At 37.0% G+C, this 24,134-nt stretch overlaps 1 protein-coding gene across 1 annotated transcript in view; it reads right to left on the reverse strand.

Annotated features, from left to right (window-relative positions):
- The window catches only part of XIRP2 (xin actin binding repeat containing 2), a 376,940-nt gene that overhangs the window by 43,512 nt on the left and 309,294 nt on the right, over positions 1-24,134 (reverse strand). The window contains exons 3-4 of the mRNA XM_078146986.1: positions 16,237-16,391; positions 11,992-12,116 (exon numbers count right to left, since the gene is read on the reverse strand). Coding sequence (XP_078003112.1) covers positions 11,992-12,116; positions 16,237-16,391 — 280 coding nt within the window. The remainder of the gene's footprint in view (positions 1-11,991; positions 12,117-16,236; positions 16,392-24,134) is intronic.

A 24,134-nucleotide genomic window follows, 5' to 3' on the forward strand; every position in this document is an offset into this window, starting at 1 on the left:
AACTTATGGAAGAGCTAAAAAAAAAAAGAGTTTAAAAATCGTATAAAACATGTTCTATAGAAGATGGCAGAGAGAAAGCAGGAAGTTGCCTGAGTTCTCCCCAGTTTCCCTTGGAAACAATGTTAAATGGATTCTGGAACAACAGAACCCACAAAAAGAGTGAAACAATTTTCCAGCTTAAGATAACTGAGAAGGACTTCAAAAAAGGTCTGTCTCACTTAGATTAAAGGGGAGTAGAGTCCACTGCAGATGGTGTCTGGGCAAGCCAAGGGGAGGCTCTTAGCCACAGTACAGACCAGTAACCAAGGCCCCTCAATCCTGGCTCAGCAGGCTAGGGGCACAGCAAGCCAGCTGTGAGGCCTCTAGCCCCAGCACAGATAGCAAATTGCCAGCCCTGGAATCCTGGCAAAACAGGAGTGACAATGCTGGGCCATCCCAGTGCAGTGGACAAGCCACAAGCACGAAAAGCCAGTGACCAGGCCCCAGGCCCCTAGCAGAAGAAGCTTTGGACAATGTCCCCTATACAGCAGGAGCAGAGTTCAGCTTTTAAAAATGAGCAAAAAAATTTATCATATAAACAACAAAACTAACAGAAATCATACGATTATTTCAATAGATGCAGAAAAGGCATTTGACAAAATACAACACCCATTCCTATTAAAAACACTAGACAGTAGGAATAAATGGAGTCTTCCTTAAAATCATAGATAGCATCTATCAAAAAAACCATCAGCAAGCATTATACGTAATGGGGATAAGCTAGAACCATTTCCCCAATAAGAGCAGGGGAGAAACAAGGATATCCATTTTCACCAACGCTATTCAATATTGTGCTAGAAATGTTAGTTGTAGCAACTAGAGAAGAAAAAGAAATTGAAGGAATTAGAAGAAACAAAGCTATCACTCTTTGAAGATGATATGATGGTATATTTAGAGAATCCTAGAGAATCAAGTAAAAAAGTACTTGAAATAATAAACAAATTTAGCAAAGTTGCAGGATAGAAAATAAACCCACACAAATCATCTGCATTTCTGTATATTACTAACAAAGTCCAGCGGCAAGAGATAGAAAAAGAAATTACATTTATTGTAGACATTATAAAATATTTGGTAGTCGACCTACCAAAACAAAACCAGGAACTATATGAACACAATTATAAAACACTTTTCACACAAATAAAGTCAGATCTAAATAATTGGAAAAATATCAGTTGCTCATGGGTAGGCTGAGCTAATATAATAAAAATTGACAATTCTACCTAAATTAATTTACTTATTCAGCACCATACCCATCAAACTACCAAAAATTATTTTATAGAGCTAGAAAAAACAATAACAGAATTCATCTGAAAGAACAAAAAGTCCAGAATATCAAGGGAACTAATGAAAAGAAATGTAAAGGAAGGCAGCCTACCTGTACCAGATCTTGAATTGTATTATAAAGCAACAATCATCAAAACTACTTGGTATTGGCTAAGAAATAGAATGGTGGATCAGCGGAATAGGTTAGGTATGCAAGACACAACAGTCAATGACTATAGTAATCTACTATTTAATAAATCCAAGACTCCAGCTTCTGGGATAAGAAATCACTAACAAAAATGGCTGGGAAAACTGGAAAACAGGCACAAAGTAGGTATAGACTAACATTTCATACCATCTACCAAGATAAGGTCAAAATGGGTATATGATTTAGACATAATGGGTGACACCATAATGAAATTAGAAGAGCAAGGAATAGTCTACCTGTAAGATCTATAGAGAAGGGAGGAATTCGTGACCAAATAAGATATAGAGAATATTGTGAAACGCAAAATAGATAATTTTGATTATATTAAATTAAAAAGCTTTCGCACAAACAAAACCAATGCCATCAAGATTAGAAGGAAAGCAGAAAACTGGGAAACAATCTTTACAGTAAGTGTCTCTTATAAAGGCCTCATTTCAAATATGTAAAGAACCAAGTCAAATTTATAAAAATACAAGCCATTTCCCAATTGAAAAATGGTCAAAGGATATGAACAGGTAGTTTTAGGCATATGAAGAAGTGCTCTAAATGACTTTTGATTAGAGAAATGCAAATTAAAACAATTCTGAGATACTACCTCATACCTATCAGATTAGTTAATATGACCAAAAGACAAATGATAAATATTAGAGAGGATGTGGGAAAATTGGGACACTGATGCACTATTGGTAGTGTTGTGAATTGATCCAACCATTCTGGAGAGCAATTTGGAACTACGCCCGAAGGGCAACCAAACTGTGCATATCCTTTGAACCAGCAATACCACTACTAGGTTTGTATCCCAAAGAGATCATAAAACAAGGGGAAAGTACCTATGTGTGCAAAAATATTTATAGCAGCTTTTGTTGTGGCGGCAAAATATGGAAACTGAGGAGATGCCCACCCATTGGGGAATGGCTGAACAAGCTGTGTTATATGAATGTAATGGAATACTACTGCAATAAGAAATGATGAACAGAAAGATTTCAGAAAAACCCAGAAAGGCTTGTATGAACTAATGCAAAGTGAAATGAGCAGAATCAGGAAAACACTACACAGTATCAGCAACATTGTGTGATGATCAGTTATGAATGACTCAGCTCTTCTCAGCAACACAATGATCCAAGACAAGGACAAAGGACTTACTAAGGAAAATGATATCCACAACTAGATAAGGAACTGATAGACTCTGGATGTAGATCAAAGTGTACTTTTTTCACTTACTTTATTGTTTTTTGTGGGGTTTTTTTCCTTTTGATCTGTTTCTTCCTTTACACCTGTGACTAAATGGAAATATGTTTTACATGATAGCACCTGTATAACTTATATCAAATCGCCAATAATTTTAAAAATTTGGAACTCAAAATAAATGCTAAAAATTTTCTTGACATATAATTGGGAAACAAATAAATACTATTAAAAAAGAAATGTTAGAATCAGAGATGTAAACTATAAAGATAAAGATATTTGTGGAGGGGTGGTTGAAGCCACTGCTGTTAGGATGTCTAAAACATCATTAGATTGAAAAGGGGAATGTACATATTACCACAATTTACTACTTTGCCAATTATACATAAACACAAATATATTTTTTCATATATACTATATGTGCATGCATATATATAATTATACACACATATGAAAAGTGAACAGTGAACCTATGCTTATTGCATAGGTGAACAAGCAGTACATCTAGGAAAAATATCTAGGAAAAAATGTATGGTTATATTGTGAAGACCAATCACTTGTTAGTTTAAACAATCTTAAGCTTAGAGGTCTCAAGACAGGGAAATACTCACTGAAACCAATTTCATGATAAGAAAAGAAATATGCAAAGTGAAATACACTCTAATTTACTTATGACTACAACGGTCCTCATCAAGATAAGCTCCTGAACTTAAAATAAATGTTATGCCTTGACAATATGCAGAGGAGCCATTAATTCTTCAATTAGTTTACTCTTGTTCCCTGCTGTAGATAAATTGCTCAGTTTTGGCTATTAGCTGGGATATATACATTTTTATGATGTGTTTGGGGACATGCTTCCAGTTCCATTGATTCTTTAGGTGCTGGTTTCCTACATATTTGAAAAGAAATATAGGAATATAATATCTATAGTGAGTCAGGAAGTCAGGGTGTATTTCCTACATAAAATAGAATCATTTTTTTTTCTTTTGTTAATACAAAGGAAAAAGAGAGAGATGGAAAATTATTTTCACTTCTGTCCTTACAAAATATGACTTTCCAGGTACAAAGAGAACTGAACTGATTAAGAGATAGACCATTAACTTGAAAATTGCACTAATTAGGGTAGCAGAAAATAAGCCAAAGGGGTCACTGGTACTCCAAGTCCAATCACTTCTGTGGGGTTTTGTGCATTGCCTTTTTCTGTTGAACCAGATAGATTCTAGATGGAGGTAAATTTGTGACTGATTAACTAACAAATATTCAATATATTCTACTTCTGTAGAAAGAAAGTCTCCACTCATTGGTGTGAGGTTCAGTTTAACATGGCAGGGTCATAAAACTTTGAACCATTTGTGAAAAGAAAAGAAAACACAAACAAGAAGGAATGTGCTTGAAGTAACCCTGCAAAGACCATACCATGATTTCTGTTGAGTTACTCTAGGAATATACTTTGTAAATCTTAAAATGTTATTTTTTTAAATGGAGAAACCAACACTACAGAAAATAGCCAACTCAGTAACTTCTACCAACAACTATGTCATCTTTTAAATAAAGTCTGGCCATTTCATTACTCAATTGAAAAACTTTCCATTGATCTCCACTGCCTACTGTATATAGTGTGAATTCCTGATCCTGGCATTCAAGGATCTCCACAATCTAGTTTAAACTACATTCTGGATCTTATCTCATAATATTTTCCTTTATATACTTTAATTACATATTCTCATCCTACCCCCTTAGGAGCATGGATTTAGAGTTGCAAGAGACCCTAGAAGAGATCTATAGGTGTCAAGATTTTATGTTTGGCTAATATGGAGATATGTTTTGCATGACTTCACTTACGTAATTGATTTCATAATGCTCTCCTTCTTAATGGGTGGGGAGAGGTGGGAAAGAGGGAGGGAGAGAACTTGGAACTCAAAATTTTAAAAAAATCATTAAAAATAAATAATTTTTTTGTCTGAGTGGCAAAACTGGGATTTGAACCCATGTCTAATGACTCCAAACTCAGTGTTCTTTTCACTGGGCCATGATGCCTCCCATGTTTTGCTGCTTTTGTTTTACTTTTTCACTTTCTTTTTTAGGCCTGCCTGTATCAGGCTTCTTGAGTGGTGGAAGGTTCTTTTTTCATTTGTTTGTTTCTTTTTGTTTTAGGCAATTGGGGTTAAGTGACTTGCCCAGGGTCACACAACTAGTATCAAGTATTTGTTCTGAGGCCGGATTTGAACTCAGGTCCTCCTGACTTCAGGGCCAGCACTCTATTAACTGTGCCACCTAGCTGCCCGATGCCTCCCATCTTGCTACCTCTCTATAACCTGTGCTCCATATCTGCAATGGCTCTCCTGATTCTCTGTCTGCTAAAGTGGATAACTCCACTCAAGCCTCACCTTAGATGTTACCTGCTCTCCTTCTCTAACTCCTCATTACTGCTTTGCCTATGCACTCTTTTGTATTAGTTACTTAAGTATGTTTCCCACCACCCCATTAGATTATAAACTTCCTGAAAGCAGAATCTGTGCCTTATCTGTCTTCCTATCCTTACTGCCTTACCCAGAACCTTGCACAGAGAAGGCACTTCATGCATGTTGGCCAAATTTAACTGAGTTGAGAAGGAAACCCAAACTGCCAGAATATAACAAATTCTATTAGCATCATTCAGGAATGGGGCATTGTGGTTAATGGAGATTTCTAGTCCACTAAAAGCTTTTTACTGATTTCACTGTATGAACTATAATTGGTAGAGGTCATCACCTTTAAGTCCCTAGGTCTTTGAGATTCCAGTCTGCATTAATGAAAAGTAAATTTTATCATGCACTTTTTACCTAAATGTATACCTATTGACTGACAATCTGAAGAGAAAAGGTAGTTGGGCCTCTGGATTTGGGAAAGAGAAGTAGCAGAACATTCTTACTATTGCTTAATGTTGAAAACTTGCTCACTGGTAAGAAGAATTAAGTACCTCTATCTGCCATCTTTGACCAGTAGACTGTGAATTCCTTGAAGACAGAATTTGTGCCATACTTATTTCTGTATCTGTCCCAGTAACCAGACAAGTGCCTAATGCCCAACACGGAATGTAATAAATATCAGTTGCATTAAGTTTCAGTGCTTGAAACTTAAAAAAAAAATCAGTCCAGAGATTTTTCCCTTTGAGAAATGATAACAGATTTCCAGCAAAAAACAGGCTCCCCTTTTCTGAAAGTAAAGTGGTGTCTCATTTTATACTGCATCTTAGTTTTAGGAGAAAATCCCATAGAATAAAAATTGTCCTCCTTCCCCCAACAGCTTCTTAGGTGAACAGCCTCTGGCATGTTGCAGCTGAGGGCAATCTGCAACCCAGATCTATAGTTTTGAAAGAGAGATTGGCTGTATGGGCTACATGGGACAGGAGAAGCTGATGATGCTTCCTATCCCACCTTAATTTGTATTTTCCCTCTCTCAGGGTAAGGTTCACAGATTCACATCTCCTATTATTCTGAGGCATATAAAATAGCATGGCAGACAGGTCTTACTTATTATTTAAACTATCTTAGCTTCCTTTTTCTTCCTTCTTTCTCCTATTCTCTCTCTGCCACTAAAAAAAGTAATTAATACCCTCCCAAGTTTATGTCTATAAACACTTCCAAAAAATACTTCCACCAAGCAGAATGTCAGCTGCTCTAGCTTGGTGACTGGTTTCTCTTTTATTTTTGCATTACTAGCTATTAGGGCAGTGTCCTGCATGTAGTACTTTAGAATGACTTCCTGGATATTGATAGCAACATATTGTTAGAGTTTTTCCTTAGAAACTGCAAAAGAAGAGTATGTATGCTCATTGTACCAATTTTATGAACCAGCGGTCTCTCTTCTCCCCCTACTGAGAACCTCAGTGTATCTAAAAAATAATGCTGAGAAACTACAATTCCTTAGAACTGAAAGAAAAAAAAAGGCAGTGTCCCTCAACACTATTCCTCGCTTATTTAAATGATAACTCACCTTTTCTCTTATGTTTGCTGTGATTCCTATACTAATTTTACTATTTTCTTACATAGTGTAGCCAGACCAAAAAAAAAAATTCTGAATATAGCAGTTCTCAAATCTAAATGCCATATTATCCATTTTCTCCTTTTTCTAAACACACCCCCTTTATTCAGAATAGCACTCTAAAGCTCCCAAATGCACTGTCAAATTGGCTCTCGTACATATTCTTTCACTCATGCATTCCAGGAGGTCCTTGATTACCTTCTGACATTTCTGAGAGCTGGATTGTAGAAAACTTCCTATGAAAGATGACCTTCAAATGTATCTTTGAAAACTGAACTAAAATGATTAAATATTCCAGAACAGCAAAAAGGTTCCTCTAGCATGTATGGCCACCTTTAATTTATCTTTCTTTACTAGAGGCCTCCCAAAAGAGCATAATACTATTGCTAATGATCATATAATTTGGGGAAGAAGGGTAGACTAAAGGCAGAGGCATGATATAAGGTATGGTCTTTTTTTTTCTTTTTTTGTCATTTTTTTTGGCCAAAATATATCATATGACAAAAAATTATATACTGTACAGAAGATATTGTGCCATCTCTGTTCTACAAGAAGAACATTTATTTTAAATTAAAGTAGAAATCTAATGTCATGTATATTTAAGAACAAAAATCTCTGCACCATTCTTGGTCCAGTTCTATGTTGAGGAAGATCTGAATAATGTATGGTAGAGTTGCCTAAGACCATCTATAATTTGATAAGGATTATGGGGAAAACTGGGGAGAGCTGGGGTGAAAGGGGACCCATCCAAATTGAAAAAAAAAGGTTAAATTTAAAATGCTCATATGCCATGGGGTGGGAGTGGGAGGGCATTTAGGGTTTAAAATATATTATTTGCTAAAAAATATTTATGGGTCATCTTTAAAGAGTCTGCTACACACAGATGTCAGATTATATCTGTCACAAGCTGTCAAAATTATTTTCTATTGACCTAAAATCCTCTGGGGATTGCACCAAATCCACATAATCTTACTAAGTGCTAATGTTTACATTAGTATTTCTGCAGCAGCAGATGCATGTATAAAAACACATACTGTCAAGCAACTCCCCACTGGCTGCACATCAGAAATGGCAACAGAGAGCGAAGGTCAGACTCCTAACATGCAGTCAGGGAAGCAATTTTCATATGAAAGCAACTTCCTAAGTAGAGCTTTGCACCTAAATGCCTGAACATATCCAAATTTGTTGGAATCCCATCTGTTCTTTCCTGTTTCACCTCTTTGGAAAAAAAAATAGGGGAAAAATTGCTTCTAGGATGTCAAAATGTATAAGCAATGTCTTCCTTCTTATTTGCATAAAGGTTTGGGAGAAGACAGTAAGGAAGACATTCACTTGAGAAGCTGAATGTCAAATCCTGAGTGTGAGAATCTGCTATATACCTAAGCAAATTTCCAAAAAGCCAGGGGAAAACATCACATGAACGAGTGAAAATTAAACAGAGGATGAAGTGGTGACAGCTTTGTCCCAGTAACACATTTATTCTAAGATAATGCTTCAGAATGTATCTCAGACCAGCATTGGTACAATTTTTAGAGTGGAGCAAAAAAGAATCCTCTGTACAAATAAGAGACTGTCTGATACTGATAAAACCTTTTCTTTTCCCTCAACTTGAGCCTGGTTGATCTGAAGGCTTCAAGAAAATTCTTCCAGTGAGCCTTTCAAATGCATTGTTCATTCCAGTCTTTTGGAGCCTACTTATACTAATGGACATCAAGGACTGGGATACTGAAGTTCCAGACAAGGTCAGGAAGAAAGCTCATGGAGTTTTTATTAGTCCTGGCTAGAGATTTCTCTTACAAAGTAGAGGTTTTGATTTAAATATGATGAATTAAACTGTTTAGAACTGTGAACTTGCTTCCTTCAAAGCTTAATTCAAGTGCCACTTCCTACAGGAAGTTCTTCCTGATTTACCCACTTGTTAACACTCTCTCCCTCTTGAAAGTAATTTGTATTACATTGTGCTTGCTTACATGGAGGAAGCATTGATGGAAAGAGCCTTGGATCTAAAGTTAGAAGTCTTAGGTTCAAAATTTCTCTCTCCAACTTCCCGTCTGATCTTAGACAAATCATGGAATATTTCTGGATGTCCAGAGATTCTATAAAATGAGAGAATTGAACTAGACTGACTTTATCTCTCTAGTAGAATCCAAGCTCCACAAGATTTCGGTCTGTTTGGTGTTTGTCTCCATGTGTCCAGTCCAGTGTTTGTTGAGTTGAATTGAATGGATTTACCAAGAAAAGCCAACTTCTTAAATCAGTGCATATATATGTATATGGTATGTGTATGTTTATATATGTACACATATACCTACATACATATAAGCAAACATACACATATACACAGTTGATGTTACATATGGTTCAAGGGTACTTAGATAAATGCTATTATAGGGAATTACAAAGGCCTGCAATGTGAAGGACAGCTTCCAAAGGTTGAAAAGTCAAGCACTTTACAACTTTCCTCTGCCATTCAGTTTTGCACATTAGAACTCTTTTTCAGGGATTTGAAAATTGTTTAACCCATCTGGCAAGCTGAAAACATCTTTAAGCTTGGAGGTAGATTAATTCTCTAAACTTGTTTAGACCCATAGCTGATCTCCTAGTCATGTGTTTACAAAATAGTTAGCTAATTACCCTGAAAACATCTGACTTCAGTACATTAGAAAGGAAAGAGGCAGATTGGATTTAATTATTATAACTTATGAAATTATTACTAATTGTGACATTAAATATTGTCAGAAATCCAAAACAAATGTTCTTGCTTTTAACTCTAATTAATCCTGACTTTCCAATTAATATTAATTACTCTATGTCAACAAACTGGATGTTTCCCATATCTGGTATCACAAATTAATCAGATATTAAGGGAATTTAAAATATTGAATGTCCAATCAGAAAGAGGCAGATCTGGCAGAGCAATTTTCCTCAAATACTTTTAACAGTGAATCTGAAATCAGAGCAGAGACAACTTAAATAGAAACAGAATTAGCTAGCATCCTCCACTAACAGATAATACACCTTACCTTACTCTATCACCACCAAAAATAAACAAAGCAAAAGCATTTTTTTAAAAAGGTAACATATAATAAGAAAATCAGGAAGTTTTGATTGTTTCTTGTTTTTTTTTCTTAAGAGTTGAATTCTTTTCTACCTTTGGCCTAGGATTTAACTATACCTACTTTGATTGTTATATTCACTAAGACTTGGCAGGGAAAAATGTATAAATAAAAAGCCATCTAATTGTCAAGGTCATCCAATTGCACATTCTGTTTCTTTTGTACAACTCCACAGAGCTCTGCCTAGAGTGGGTATCTAAAAAAATGTTGATATGCCCAAAGGGCTATAAAACTGTGCATACCCTTTGATCCAGCAATACCAATATTAGCTCTGTATCCCAAAGATATCATAAAAAAGGGAAAAGGACCCACATGTATAAACATATTTATAGCAGCTCTTTTTGTGGTGGCCAAGAGTTGGAAATTGAGAGGATGCCCATCAATTGGAGAATGGCTGAACAAGGTGTGGTATATGAATGTAGTGGAATACTATTGTCACATAAGAAATGATCAGCAGGTAGATTTCAGAAAAATGTGGAAAGACTGATGTGAACTGATGCTGAGTGAAGTGAGAAGAACCAGGAGAATGTTTTACATGGTTACAGCAACATTGTGTGATGATCAGCTTTGCTAGACTTAGCTCTTCTCAGCAATGCAAAGATCTAAGTCAATTCCAAAAGATTCATGATGGAAAATGCTATCCACATCCAGAGAAAGAACTATGGAGTGTAAATGCAGATTGAAGCATACTATTTTCTCTTTTTTTTTCCTCTCATAGTTTTTCTCTTTTGTTCTAATTCTTTCACAACATGACTAATGTGGAAATATGTATAATATAATTGTATATGTACAGCCTACATCAGAGTGCAGGCCATCTTGAGGAGGAGGACGGTGAGTGAGGGGGGAAATTTAGAACTCGAAATCTTATAAAAATGAATTTTGAAAACTAAAAATAAATAAATAAAATTTTAAAAATAAAAAATGTTGACTAACAGAATAATACATTTTAACTGATTCATCTTGTGTTGAGTCACTTTTTCTGACAAGATTCCTCCAGCTCTAAATTTATGATCCTATGATCTTGAATCCTTGTGGAATTTAGCAGGTGTTATAGGCCCATGTAAAGCTATTGCCATTACCTTTTGTCCATCAGTATTATGGATTCTATTGTAATTGAAAGAAATAGGATAAGGAACTTATTAAAGGATGCCCTCTAATTTAACAATGACCATGTGCAATGTTTCAACTGTCGTTTTTATCTCTTGCTGTGAAATTTGAAGCTCATCTCTGTGTATCATCTTCCAGGTAGAGTATTAGACAAAGTGTAGCTGTTCACCATGTAATTATTATTTTTCATAGTGCCATGTATAATGTCATGAGTGTTATTGCACAAACCCTTATGTAATTTGAAAATCATTATCTCCTGTACCAATTTTTTCATGATCTGTAATAATGAAGTAATGAAATGCAAAACCACCCTCTACCTAAAGCACTTAGAAATTGCATTTTGTGATTTTAGTGACTGTATACCACATTTTTTAATCTGTTTAAAGAAATTGATGAAATTTAACCCTAGGAAAACATCAAGGTCCTAAAAGTGAATGGTTTAACATCCTTTCAAGTTTTATGAATTTGATATTGGCACCAGGTAATGCTATGGTGAATTATGACTCAGAAACTGAGCCTCAACTGGGACTTTTCCCTCCCTTCAATTGTCCTTCAGTGCCTATTCGCTAGCAGCTGAAAATCCTGTTCTATTTGTTGAGAATAAATGCTTCATGAGAATAGGGAACACGTGTTAGTTAGTCATATCTTTTTCAGTGCTAGCACAGCGCTCTGCACATGGGTGACATTAAGTAAATATTGATAAACTGAATGAAACAGATGGCCTTTGAGGTTATTTTCACTTCTAAACCTATGATTGGCTAATTCATGCACAGGGTACTTAATGCTACGTCCAGAAAGCTTAATCCTTTAAAAATGCAGTACAAGGTTTCAATTAAAAAATAAATTTATCTTCTGCCATAATTCTAAAAAATAAATTACAAGTTTTGCTGATGAGCAACTAATGTTAATGAATGAAAGATGGAATGGAGAATAACCTTCAGCAAAGTTAATTCTTTAATCCCAAAGGATTCTTATGAAGAATGTGAATAAGAGCATTTCACCCCAAAGTTACCTAGCCAGTTTCATCATCCAGAGTAGCATTACCTGATCAAATTTTGCTGGTGCTGGTACTGAGAAAAAGTATTATGTGAAGAGGCAATTTCATCTCTCTCAAACTGTTTCTTCACCCTGGCTAAGCCACCAGGCACTGTTCGAGTCTCAGACTCCTCCATCATCTAAGGTGATACAGGAAAAAAGGAAAGAAAAAAAAAGCTGAAAATCTTGGTTTTGGAAGGAGCTCGTATACTTTTTTTTAGAATGGTAGAATCAGTCTGAACCTATGATTCCATCAGTCTAGGAAACAGGTCGATAACTCATCTGTAACTTAGTCTCCAAAATGGCTAAGGTGGTTGAAAGATTAAATAACATGTCTATGATCACATCACTAATGTCAGAAGTAAGATTTGAACCCAGGTCTTCATGACTACAAGACTGGCCATCTATCCACTAGACTATAGCTATTTCTCCTTTTCATTAGCTGATACCACTTATTGATGGGCTGTTTATTGAAACAGTGTTAAAATGTGCCATTAGTTCGTAGGCTTTTATCTAGGACACTGATTAAAGTTGTCTCTCTGCTATATTTCTCTCATTTATCAAGACTTTTGATAGTTAAAGGAATGCTTAGAATATTTAGTTGACTCCCCAGAAGATAACATTTTAATATCTAGCAGTAGTATATAAACTAGTAGGCATTAGAGTAATGGATTTAATTATAAAAATAAACCCTCAATGAGATTGTTAGATTAGTTGTCAAATCCTTGCTGACTCACTATGAGATTATTACCTGATTCATTTAAAAGACTGAAGATTTGTAAGTATTAATGGCCTTCAGAATTCCAAAATCCTCCCTACCTTGTAAAAGCATAAGAAGGCACAGGGATTATCATGCCATGGCTGGTGTGGACTTAGGTCCACGGCCATCTCCTTTTCTCTTGATGACTTTTCATGCACTTTCAGTGAAGCTGCTTGTGACAGAATTATAGTGGTAAGATGGCTACCTCTATTGGCGGCACTTTCAAAAGCACTGTATAAATACTGGCATACTGGGGAGGTCCTATTTATATAGCCTTAGGAGACTAGGAGAACAACAAAAAGTGAGCTGGTGATTTTTGATTTGTGGGATTTTCATTTGGCACATTCAAACGCACAATGCATTTTTGGTCCTAGAATGCATTATGACTTTCAGGTGGATAAGCCCTAAATGGGTCATGTTATATTTCCTGGAGGCCAATGAGGTCTTGATAATGGTCAAGGAACTTGAAATGTGAGCCAACAGCACCAGGACAGTGTGAAGATATCCACACGGGATATACAACTAATTCACAAAAGTTTCTCCAAATCTGAAAGTTTACTGGTGTAAATAAGTGTCAGTGTATGGCAAACACATTTTAGTACTCTGTTAAGTAAGGAAAAGAACATTGAAAAGTTACAAGAGCATACATAATATATGTAAATCATTGGGTTCACTTGTATTCACAGCCCCCAGGGAGACAGAATAACTTGATGTATCTTCAATGTATACATTTAGTCTAGTTCTGTTCCTCCTTCAGCAGATGGCACACTAAGGAAGTTGACCAAATTCACTTCAATTTCACTTTTTTTTGTCGATTCTCCATCAAGTTAGATTATCATAGGATCATAGACAGAGATTTGGAAGGGACCTTAAAAGTAATCTAGTCAAATTCCTTATTTTACAAATGAAGAAACTGATACCCAGAGACACATAAGCAACTTGCCCAAAATCATGTAGGTATCAGAGCCCAAACCTGAAACCAGCTATTCAAACTCTAAATCCAACACAATTTTCTACTATGTTTCTATTAGACTGCCTCTATTCTAGTAGAAAAATCTCAGGGAGTTACCAGAGTGATGTAGATTTTCAATGATTTTCCTAGTGTAACACAGGTAATAAGAATAAAAGTCAGGTTTGAACTTTTGGATTTTGGATTCCAAATCCATATTCTATCCAACGTAATGCTCGGCTTCTTGGTTGTCTTAATATGACTGAAAAATTGTTGGTCAGTTCAAGGCTGAAACTCACTATCTGAGCTACATTAAACCACAAAATTATCAAATCTTGTTTTAAAAAAATGGGACAGAGATGTCACATAAACTGTGTGGCTCCTCCCTTTTCCCCACCATGGAATGAGCCAATTGCTTGATGGAAATTACCAAAACGTCAACTTTCTTTGGTATAAACACAATCACACCAACCTTCTTATAGGAAAACAGAAGAGTTGATCAAAAGATGCCATTCCAGTTACTCAGATTGTGAATCTGGATTACTACAAGTCAACTCAGATAAGGTATGTTAAAATAATTCTTCTCACTATTTCCATTTGTTGTTTGTTCTTCATTCTTGAAGAGAACCATGACATCAAGAAGGTGATGCCATGACATGCAAGTGAATTGGATTTAAGTGAGGGATTTGAAACCCTCACAAAATAAAGAGAGTGAGGCAAAAACATGCATGACAGAAACAAGGTATTTTAGGACACCATGGGAAAAAACATGTCTGAGGTGTTGAATAGCATCCCAAGAATTCTAAAAAGGGTTCATTTACCACAGATAGCTGTATTCATCAGACCAGAGCATTAGCTCACTTTGATGAGAAGCCTGTTCTGATACTCCCATTTGTCAGTGTCCTCCCACCAACCCAGAAATTACTTTGTATGAATTTTGTATTCATCTGTATGTATATATGTTATTTCCTCTAGTGAGATGCAAGTGCCTTATGGGCAAGGCCTATTTAGTTTTGGTTTTTTATTCTTGGTACCTAGCACTTCTTGAATTGAATTAACATCCTTGGGTCATTGGATGATAGCACCAAAAATTTAGAAGTGGAGGCCTTAAAGGTCATCATGCACAACCTACTCATCTTAACAGATCAGGAAATGGAGTCTCAGAGAGGGGATGTGACTTGTACATAACGACAAAGCTAGTAATTATCTGAGGCAGGATTTGAACTTAGATCTTCTGAATCTAAACCTAGTCATTTCTAGCCAAATTGAATTTGGATTGTTATAGGAATAGGTGATCCACAATTTTCCTGATATTAGTTTGCCCTATGACATTTTCTGCCTCGTATTCAGCATGGTAGGGGTTTCCCAGAACAAATTTTCTTCTACTAAAATAGGTAGTTACCAAACAGTTGCTTGCTAATTGACTATTTTCTTCCCAAAGGTCAGAACATTAACTTTCAGTAATTTCATCATCATCATCATCCAGCAGGGGGTGCTACTAAGCAGTCTGACAAAAGGCAAAGGCCAATTACTTAACGGACAATTTAAGAATTCTAATAATTTAATGTCTAAAACATCCCTTATAAACACATCATATTTAAATGCAAAGATAACAGAATAAGTCTTGTTCATAACCATAATATTACTAGTAGGTTTGACATGTTCAATATCTATCTTGGAAACAAGTTATAAGAAGAATGCTAAGGGTTGATATTTTTTAAAAAATCCCTTTGATGAGCAAATATGTTACTTTTCCCTCTCCCCCAATTAAAGATACATTTAATACTTAAAAATATTCTGGCATGTTGAATATATGGTTTTGCTTGTTCTGACAACATAATTATAAAACAATACATACTTTTCTCATTATCCTGTCATTCTGCTCTTGTTAAAATGCCACTTGTGTCAAATTCCTTAGAATGAACATCCAGCAAGGATGGGACCCATAGGATCCTTTGGAATATGATTTTATTAGCCATTGGTTCTAGATATTGGTGGTAGCACTGAATCTCATAGTTCCTATGATCACAATTGGTTTAGCAGAGTACCTAAATTGCTAATCTTTCTCATTTCTATGTTGATTAAGCCACTCCTAATGGATTTCATGCATAAAGAGAAAAGCAAAAGAAAAGATACTTCCAGGGACTTTAAATTAAATCTCTGTGAGACCATATGGGGTACTATACAAACCCAAATTATTAAAATTGGAAATAATTCCCTTAATTTCCTAACTAGAGCATTTATCATGAACCCATGTTTGTACATTACTAGAGGTCACAAAGGTAAAGTGAAAAAGACCATTAGATCTGAGTCATGGGTTCAAATTTCACCTCTCCTATTTACAATCTAGTTATATGACCTGGGCAAGTTACCTCATCTCATTGGGCCTCACTTTCCTCATATGTAACATGAAGAGGTTGTCCTAGGTGAACTCTAAGATTTAAATCTGCATTGATGTTTCTATGATCCTACTCCTGTATTATAAATGCAAAGAAAAAATATGAAGGGAAATCATCAGCCCCTAAGGCTAAATCGTGGAGGGAGTCCTTACATGAGCAGAGAAGTTGCTGCTGTCACCTCTGGAAACAGCTGCTTGATACATCGCCATCCGTTCCTTTAGTGATACAGCCTCTTGGAAATCCAGTGGCCCACAGTTAGTACTGTCTTCTGCAAACCCACTCACAGGCTTGTTGGGACCATCAGCAGCTAAAAACAAATATAAAACGCTCAGAGATGTGGCAGGTTTTGAAAATAAAACAGCTTCATCTTCCAAACAAAGAAGAAATGTAAAGTGATTGGTCTCCTACACGAAAATTCAGTATTTAACGATATTTACAGTGTTTCACAAGCACCTTGATGTCTCCTCCAAGCTTTTACGCACAATTCAGAATGCTACTAAAGCATGTGCCAGTTCATCGATCAAAAAGGATTCATCTCTTTCTTATGGGATTATTCTGAAGGGAGCTGTAGATAGGGCAATATGTAAAAGCATGCAAAATTTCAGTGTGATCTTAAAAATTATCCTGGGTAAATTTGCCCTTCATATTCTCCATGCTACAGTTACATACATCTAAATCTGGGAGGCTGTGTAAGTTGATTAACGTGAAGCATTTTATTCATAAATGAAAGCATTACACAAGGCAAACACTGGCATTATTTAAAAGAATTTTACCATTTACTAATTTCACAGTCTAGTATTTCTTCATTGTCATCTTCCATAGATGCAGGGTGAAAAGTTTATACACATGATAACAAAATGAGGTTGAACAAAGACTGGAGAGTTCTCATCCACTAATTTCAAACCTGTGTGGCTCCCAAACTGACCTATCTTTGTCACTTATTTGTCATTTAACACTTCCCTTAGTCCAGGGGTGGGGACCCTTCAGCCTCAAAGCCACATGTGGCCTTACAGGTCCTTGGGTGTGGGTTTTGGGCTGAGTCCAAGTTTTACAGAACAAATCTTTTTATTTAGGGGATTTGTTCTGTGAAGTTTGGATTCAGTCAAAAGGTTGCACTTGAGGACCTAGAGGGCCACATGTGGCCTTGAGGTCGAAGGGTCCCCATCCCTGCTAGTCCTTCCTGTACCCCACACTTTTCATAGTAAAATGCACAACACAGAGTTTTTCCTCTACCATGTGGTGCTAAGAGGCTCCACAATATAGGGAATAGAGAACCTGTGTCACCCTAGGCAAGCATCTTAAATTCTCAGTGCTCTCTGTAGGTAACTCTCTAAGATTAAGTTTCAGAGAAGACACCAGTCTGCAGTAATAGGGGTAATTTTCTCACCAAAGACTTTCCTCTGCAATCACAGGTCTGGTCCCATGTAGACTGCCGGATATTTTTAAATTTACTTTATTTATTTATTTATTTGTTTGTTGTTTATTTGGTGGTTTGTTGTTTATTTAGGTCAAGAGAGCCTTGAAACTTCTGCTATATAGGGGGGAAAACCCACACCTTTCAGTCTTTTTTTTTTGATAGACAATGGGGTTAAGTGACTTGCCCAGGGTCACACAGCTAGTGTCAAGTATCTGAGATAGGATTTGAACTCAGGTCTTCCTGACTCCAGGGTCAGTGCTATCTACTATGCCACCTAGCATCCCCTTTTTGGTCTTTATATTGCATTAGTTTCCTCTTTTCCCAAATTGAGAAGAGACCTCCCAGAGTCTTTATGGCCAATTCAAGCCTTACTGGAGACTGCTAAAGTTTTATTGCCAGAAAGGTAGTAAATGAATGAATGAATGAATGAATGAATGAATGAATGAAGAATGAATGAACAAAAACAATTTGTTAAGCACTAGGGACATAGGAAAGGTGAGGCAATCACTGCTCTCAAGGAGCTCCCACTTTCTTGTTGTTTATCCTTTATCCTGGAAGAGAACAAATGACAGCAGAAAGGTGATGTCTTCACTTGGGAGTCAATCGGATTTTAGTGAGGCAGTGCTGCACAAAGTCACCAACCTCACTCTCTCCTCCAGAGTTATCCGAATCCAGTGGTCAGACAAAAGTCAAGACAACTGGCAGCAGCCCCATGATCCATTCAATGGCTAATGGCTAGGTAATAATTGAGACAAAAGATAGCCTAGTTTACCATCACAAAAGTATCAGCTTGGGACACAAAGACCCTTAGGGTTTCTGGACAAAACAGAAAACAACTGCTATTTACACTCACTCTGAGCCAACAAATCCAGTCAAAGAGCAAAAGAGGCTTGGGCTTATTATTGGCCATTCAATGAAAGCCAAAGACTCATACTCTAATTGGGGAGAAGACGCTAAATGAAAAGTTGAGCTTCAGGGTAAGTGAATCAGCCCCCAAAATGGTTGGAAGGCAATAGCAAGACTGATGACATGGCCCAAGGATCTGTAGGATATATCAGCAGGCATGTGAGGAAATACCCAGGATTCTGCTGGGAATAGACATAGGACAGAAGGTAAGTCCTTAGGCTGCATCGGGAGAACAGATGGTAATTAATGTTTAGAGGTCTCCCATCTCACTAGAAGGAATACAATTAGTGATTTATCTCCTCCAAGCAGTAAGAGCAATTAAACTGCTGGCATAGAGTCTGGGGAGATTCAGAAAGCCCTGGGTTCAAGTATACCTCTGACACAAAGTGGTTGTGTGACCTTGAGCAGTTTACTTAAACTTTCAGGGCTCCAGGATAATATCTGATGCTAGAAGTTGCAGAGCAGGTATTGATCTTCAGTAGCAGAGGATTTCCACATTTGAGTTGTATTTATCATTGAAATCATAGGTCTAGTCCGAAAGGTTATGAGTGAAAAAACCTTTACAAGTAAATATACATACCAACTGTTTTGACTAATATCCTCCCCTTTTTTAATTCACAACAGAATTTAAAAATAAAATTATTGATGTTTACTGTTTCTTATATCACTGTGGTATCCTATGCACTCCTTCTTCCCGTGCCCCTCCCCAAGAGCCATCTCATATGACAAAGGCTATTTTTTTCTTCTTTTTTTTGGTGGGGGGGCGAGTCAGCATAATTGATTGATACATTGGGAAAATACAAAAACATGTGCAATGTGTGCCACCTATCTTGTCATCTCTTCATTGGAGTCCCACTTGATCTTCATGATTTTGTAACATTTATTTCTGATTTTTTTAGTGTGTTATTCTTTCCATTTACATTGTTGTAGTTACTATTTACTATGTATATTGTTTTCTTGGCTGGGCTTACTTTACTCTGCATCAATTTATAAAGATCTTTCAGATCTTCTCTGTATTCATGACATCCATCACTTCTTACAGCATAGTAATATTCCATTACATTTATACAACACAATTTGTTTATATACCACATATCATTTATATACCACTATTTGTAGATGCCCAATTGATTGGCATCTACTTTGTTTCCAATTCTTAACGGTCACAAAAAGTGCTGCTATAAATATTTGAGACCTCTATCTGTTCTTGTTACATTCTAGAGGTGCTGGGAACCCCAAAATTCAAGGGCAGAAGATACCGGTCCTGGCTGGAATGAATTCAACTCAAGCCTTCTTGCACAGAGACAAAGTTTATTAAAACCCAGTGAGATTTTAAGAATCCCCACTATTGTGACACTTATATTGACAAGTGGGCCAGACCAAATCTGAGCACTTTAATGGAGGTAAGATGGATCTTTTATACAGAAGATGGTGAGAACAAAGAGGGGGTCTAGATGGAATTAAGGTGGGAAGTAGCTGGGGGCCATCCAGACAATGAAGCGCTGGGCTAGGTTAGAGGTAATAGAGAATTGGAGGTTTGGGCTTGGGGCCACAAGGAAAGGCCAGTTGAAAGGATTACTGGGAAGGGTAGATGCCTCAAGGGAATTCCAGAGAGTTGGCCATGGGTGAAAGGAAAGTTCAAGGAGGGTGCAGTTTCCAGGGCTCATACCTCCTCATTCTGATGGCTTGGGTATTTCATATTGTTGAAGATATTCCCTCTAGTATAAGGTCCTCATTTCTCTTCACCAATGGTAGCATTCATCAGTGGAATCCCCCTTCCCGAACTCCAAAATAAAGATCTTCCTTTCTTTCCCTTTTCAATCTTCACCCCCCTCCTCCTCATCCACTCCCCTGTAGGCTCTTCTCTTTGACTTCACTTTCCACTCATTGCTGGTCCTTAATCTGACCTTGTCCCATTTCTAACTTCTCTCTGTCTCCTTGTTCCCTTCTTCCTTTTCATGTAGTCCCACAAAAGAAGCATTCACTTGTAGGCAAGGTGTTACCAGGTTCTGTGCATAATGATTCCTTTCATCCTCTTCACTGTTACCTCTACCAGGTTTTTGCATTCAACTCTGTCTCCTTGTGTACCTTTACAAAGAAGTCTCTTGGGGGCAACTAGGTGGCACAGTGGATAGAGCTCCAGCCTTGAAGTCAAGAGGATCTGAGTTCAGATCCGGTCTCAGACACACAACACACAACATGTACTAGCTGTATGCCTGGGGAAGTCACTTAACCCCAATTGCCTAGCAAAAACCAAAAAAAGGAAAGAAGTCTCTTACTGGTCACTTTGTTATAACTTTGTTGCTGTTACTGATGGAATTTATTCACTCCTACATTTCTTGTTTGGGTATTAGAGAAGCAAATAATCTCTTCTGTTCTGGTTTTCCTTTTTAAAAATGTTTCAACTCTTCTTTATTACTGAATGTCCATCTTTTGTCCTGTATGGTTAAGCTAAGATTTTCAGGATGTCTGGGCTGCATCCTTGAACTCCAGTGCAATCCCTCTCCTTTTTTCTAGTGGGTACAGAATAGTCTTGCTTTATTTTAATGTTCTTTCCTTTGTATTTGAAGGTCTTCCTCTTGATGGTTGCAGAACTTGTTTCTGAAATGAGTTGTTAATTTAAGCACTATGTATCTAGGAGTTTGAAGCTTTGGATTTACTTTTCCTGGAGGCAACCTATGAATTTTTTCAACTAGAAATTCATTTCCAATGTTCAGAAGTTCTGGGTATATCTCTTCTATTATGTCCTTCATCATGGTGTTAGATTTCATCATCCTGTCCTGTTCTTCTGGAAGACTTGTGTTTCTTAGATTTTCTCTGTGCACCTCATCTCTGAGATCCATGTTTTTTTATTTGCATATTAAACATTTTCTTTTAACATTCTTGCTTTTGGCTTCTCTTCTTCTAGATTGTCTTTCACTTCTTGGTATTTGTATTCCCAACATACTGTTTCATTTTAGTTTCTTTGGTGAGGCACGCCATTGCAGATTCCACTTTTCCTACTGTGCTCATTATTTTTGCTGTGCAGGATATAAGTTCTGCTCTCATAATTCTCATTTCACTTTTAAACCACTTAGAAACAACATGTGGTGATTTCATGTTCTCAAATTCCACAGAGTCTTCTGTGTCATTAAGTGTAGGACCATTTCCCTTCATTTTCTAGTATTTATTCATAGATGCCTGAACTCATTTACTATATCTGGAGGCCATATTTCCTTCTGTTGTTTCTTTATCTGTTACAAGTTCAATATCTCTGAGAGTTCTTCTTTATGGAATATTTGGTACTTTCAATCTCTCCCCCTCCACACCTTAATTTCTTATGTCTCAGTTCTGAATCCTTCCCCTCTGATTATGGTTTCCTTGGGGGTTGGATCTCAAAGTATCTCCTCCTCTTCTCAAATAGGTAATTCACAGTTCCCCAGACCAGGTGTCTGTACCAGCTGATTTTCTGGTGGCCACAGCTGGCTCCAGCTAGATGCTGCTTTTTCCTCAGGCTATGTCCAGACCTGGTCAGCTGTCCCATTCCCTCTGCTCCTTAGCTCTCTGGCCTGTTACCAACAGTTCAGAGCCTGCTGGCATGGAACTTCAGAGCCTGCTTTTTCTGGCACTAGCAGAAGCATTAGTGCTTCTGGGTTTCAGCCCCTGGCAAGTTTTGGCTCCTGAAGAGTTATCACCAAGCTGGGTATTGAGGCCTGAGAAAACTTCCACAGCCTGCAGCTAGGGCTCTATGGCACTGGAAGAGATGGGGGAGGGGGGAGTTGCAGGATTTTTTTTTTAACATACGTCTGTGTCATGTCCTTGAGTCTGCTAGAGCAGTCTCACTGTCAGTAGCATAGGAGGTAAAGGAGGGGTACTGAATGAGCTCAGGATCAGTAAGTATCAGTTCTTGGGTTTTGGTTGTTGTTGTTTTAATCTTTAGGATACTAGATGTACTAGACCATGGAACCATAGTTGCTTTATCTTTGGCACATAATTTTTGTTTCAGAGAGATCTGAGAGATCGTGGGGACTGGAGAGAGAATGTCTAGTCCGCCATCTTGTTGCTCACATCTGCAGCAGAATTTTAAAAATCAAATGTTTTTCAAAGAAAATCAATTTCCCTTTTAACATTTTACCCCAATCACTGTACCAAGGTGTTTTTTAACTGAAGAATAGGAAGCTACCTTTTGAATGGGCAAAATCATGTTTATGTTTTGATTTAACATCTACTTTCCCCTTCAATGGGGTATTTAAGCAAAGGCTAGATGATTCTGGATTGGGGGATATTTAGAAGGCTTTTACACATGGGAGAGGAGTTCATTGGATGAACTGAGGTCTTGCCCCAACCTATGATACCAAGATTATTCAATGGTTCTATCTCAAGTGACTTCACATTCCTGAGCTAGTTTTCTCATCTGTAAAATTAAGGGATTGTATGATTGTATTAGATGATATTTAAGGTCTTCTCTGGGGATAGTTAGGTAACACAGTGAATAGAGTGCTGGGCCTGGAGTCAGGAAGACCCCGGGCAAGTTATTTAACCTTGTTTGCCTCAGTTCATGCATCTATAAAGTGAGCTAGAGAAGGAAATAGCAAATCACTCCAGTATCTTTGTCAAGAAAATCCCAAATGGGGTCACAAGGGTTGGACACAACCAAACAACAACAGAGATTCTCTCTGCTCCCCTAACTTTTAGATAGAATCTGTGATTTCATTGATATAGGGAATTCCCAGTAAGGAAAATTCCTCTTTTCCAAAATAATGTACATCAACAACTCTTCTTGAACTTATACTTGAAGTTGCCTAAGGTGTTAAGAAGTTAAATGACTTGCCTAGGGTCACATGGCTAGTATTATCAAAGGTTGGATTTGAATCTCATTCTTCTTGATTCTGAGGTTAGCTTTCTATTCACTCTACTACTAGCCATCTACCATTAACACCTCACTAAACCCAATCCTCAGAACCAGTAGAATATAAGCTTCTCAAATACTGGGATAGTTTTGTTTTTGCCTGAGTCTCTTGAGTGTCTGGCAAAGTAGATGTTTAACCAATGAATGTTAAATTGAATGACCTCCCAAAGGAAATTTCAGCCCTGCAGAAAAACCCGTGTTCCTGACTCTGAGGCCAGTTCTTGATTCACTAACCCCTACTACCTCTCAAGAATATGGCACAGTGGCTTAAGTGCAGGACATACCCAATAGGAAGAAAGATCAAAGTTAATATCTCATCAGACACAAGCTGTGTAACTAGGGGTATGTTACTTACCCTCTCTGAGTATATTATTTATACGTTGAAGATTCCTTATCTATAAATTGAATAAATACATGGTCTCTGAGATCCCTTCCAGCCCTAGATCTATAATCCTATGTTTTCTTCTTATTCTAAGTCTAAAAGTTCTATGATTTTATTTCTTGCTAATATCACATTCCTGAGTATATGGGGTGGAGAGAAGTCAAGTATATTTTCTTAATATGCTATTGAGCAAGATGCCAAATATCAAGTAATAAGCTATTTTATATGAATGCTGCCATCATGCAAAATGGATATATGTTCCATAACAACCATCAGTTATTTCAGAAACTCAACTTTCCTTCAAAACCTTATTCAATGAAAAATAAATCATTCCTCCTGTTTGAGTTTGATAAAGGCTTCTCCTCTGCCACTGTAACTCTTCAGTGTGCAAAAAATTCCCCATTCTTTTCCTATGAATTATCTGTCTGCACTAAAGAATTCAGATTTTATTAAATCT

Source organism: Phascolarctos cinereus, unplaced genomic scaffold, assembly GCF_003287225.1.
Source record: "Phascolarctos cinereus isolate Bilbo 61053 unplaced genomic scaffold, phaCin_HiC Scaffold_726;HRSCAF=1367, whole genome shotgun sequence".
Taxonomy (NCBI): Eukaryota; Metazoa; Chordata; class Mammalia; order Diprotodontia; family Phascolarctidae; genus Phascolarctos; species Phascolarctos cinereus.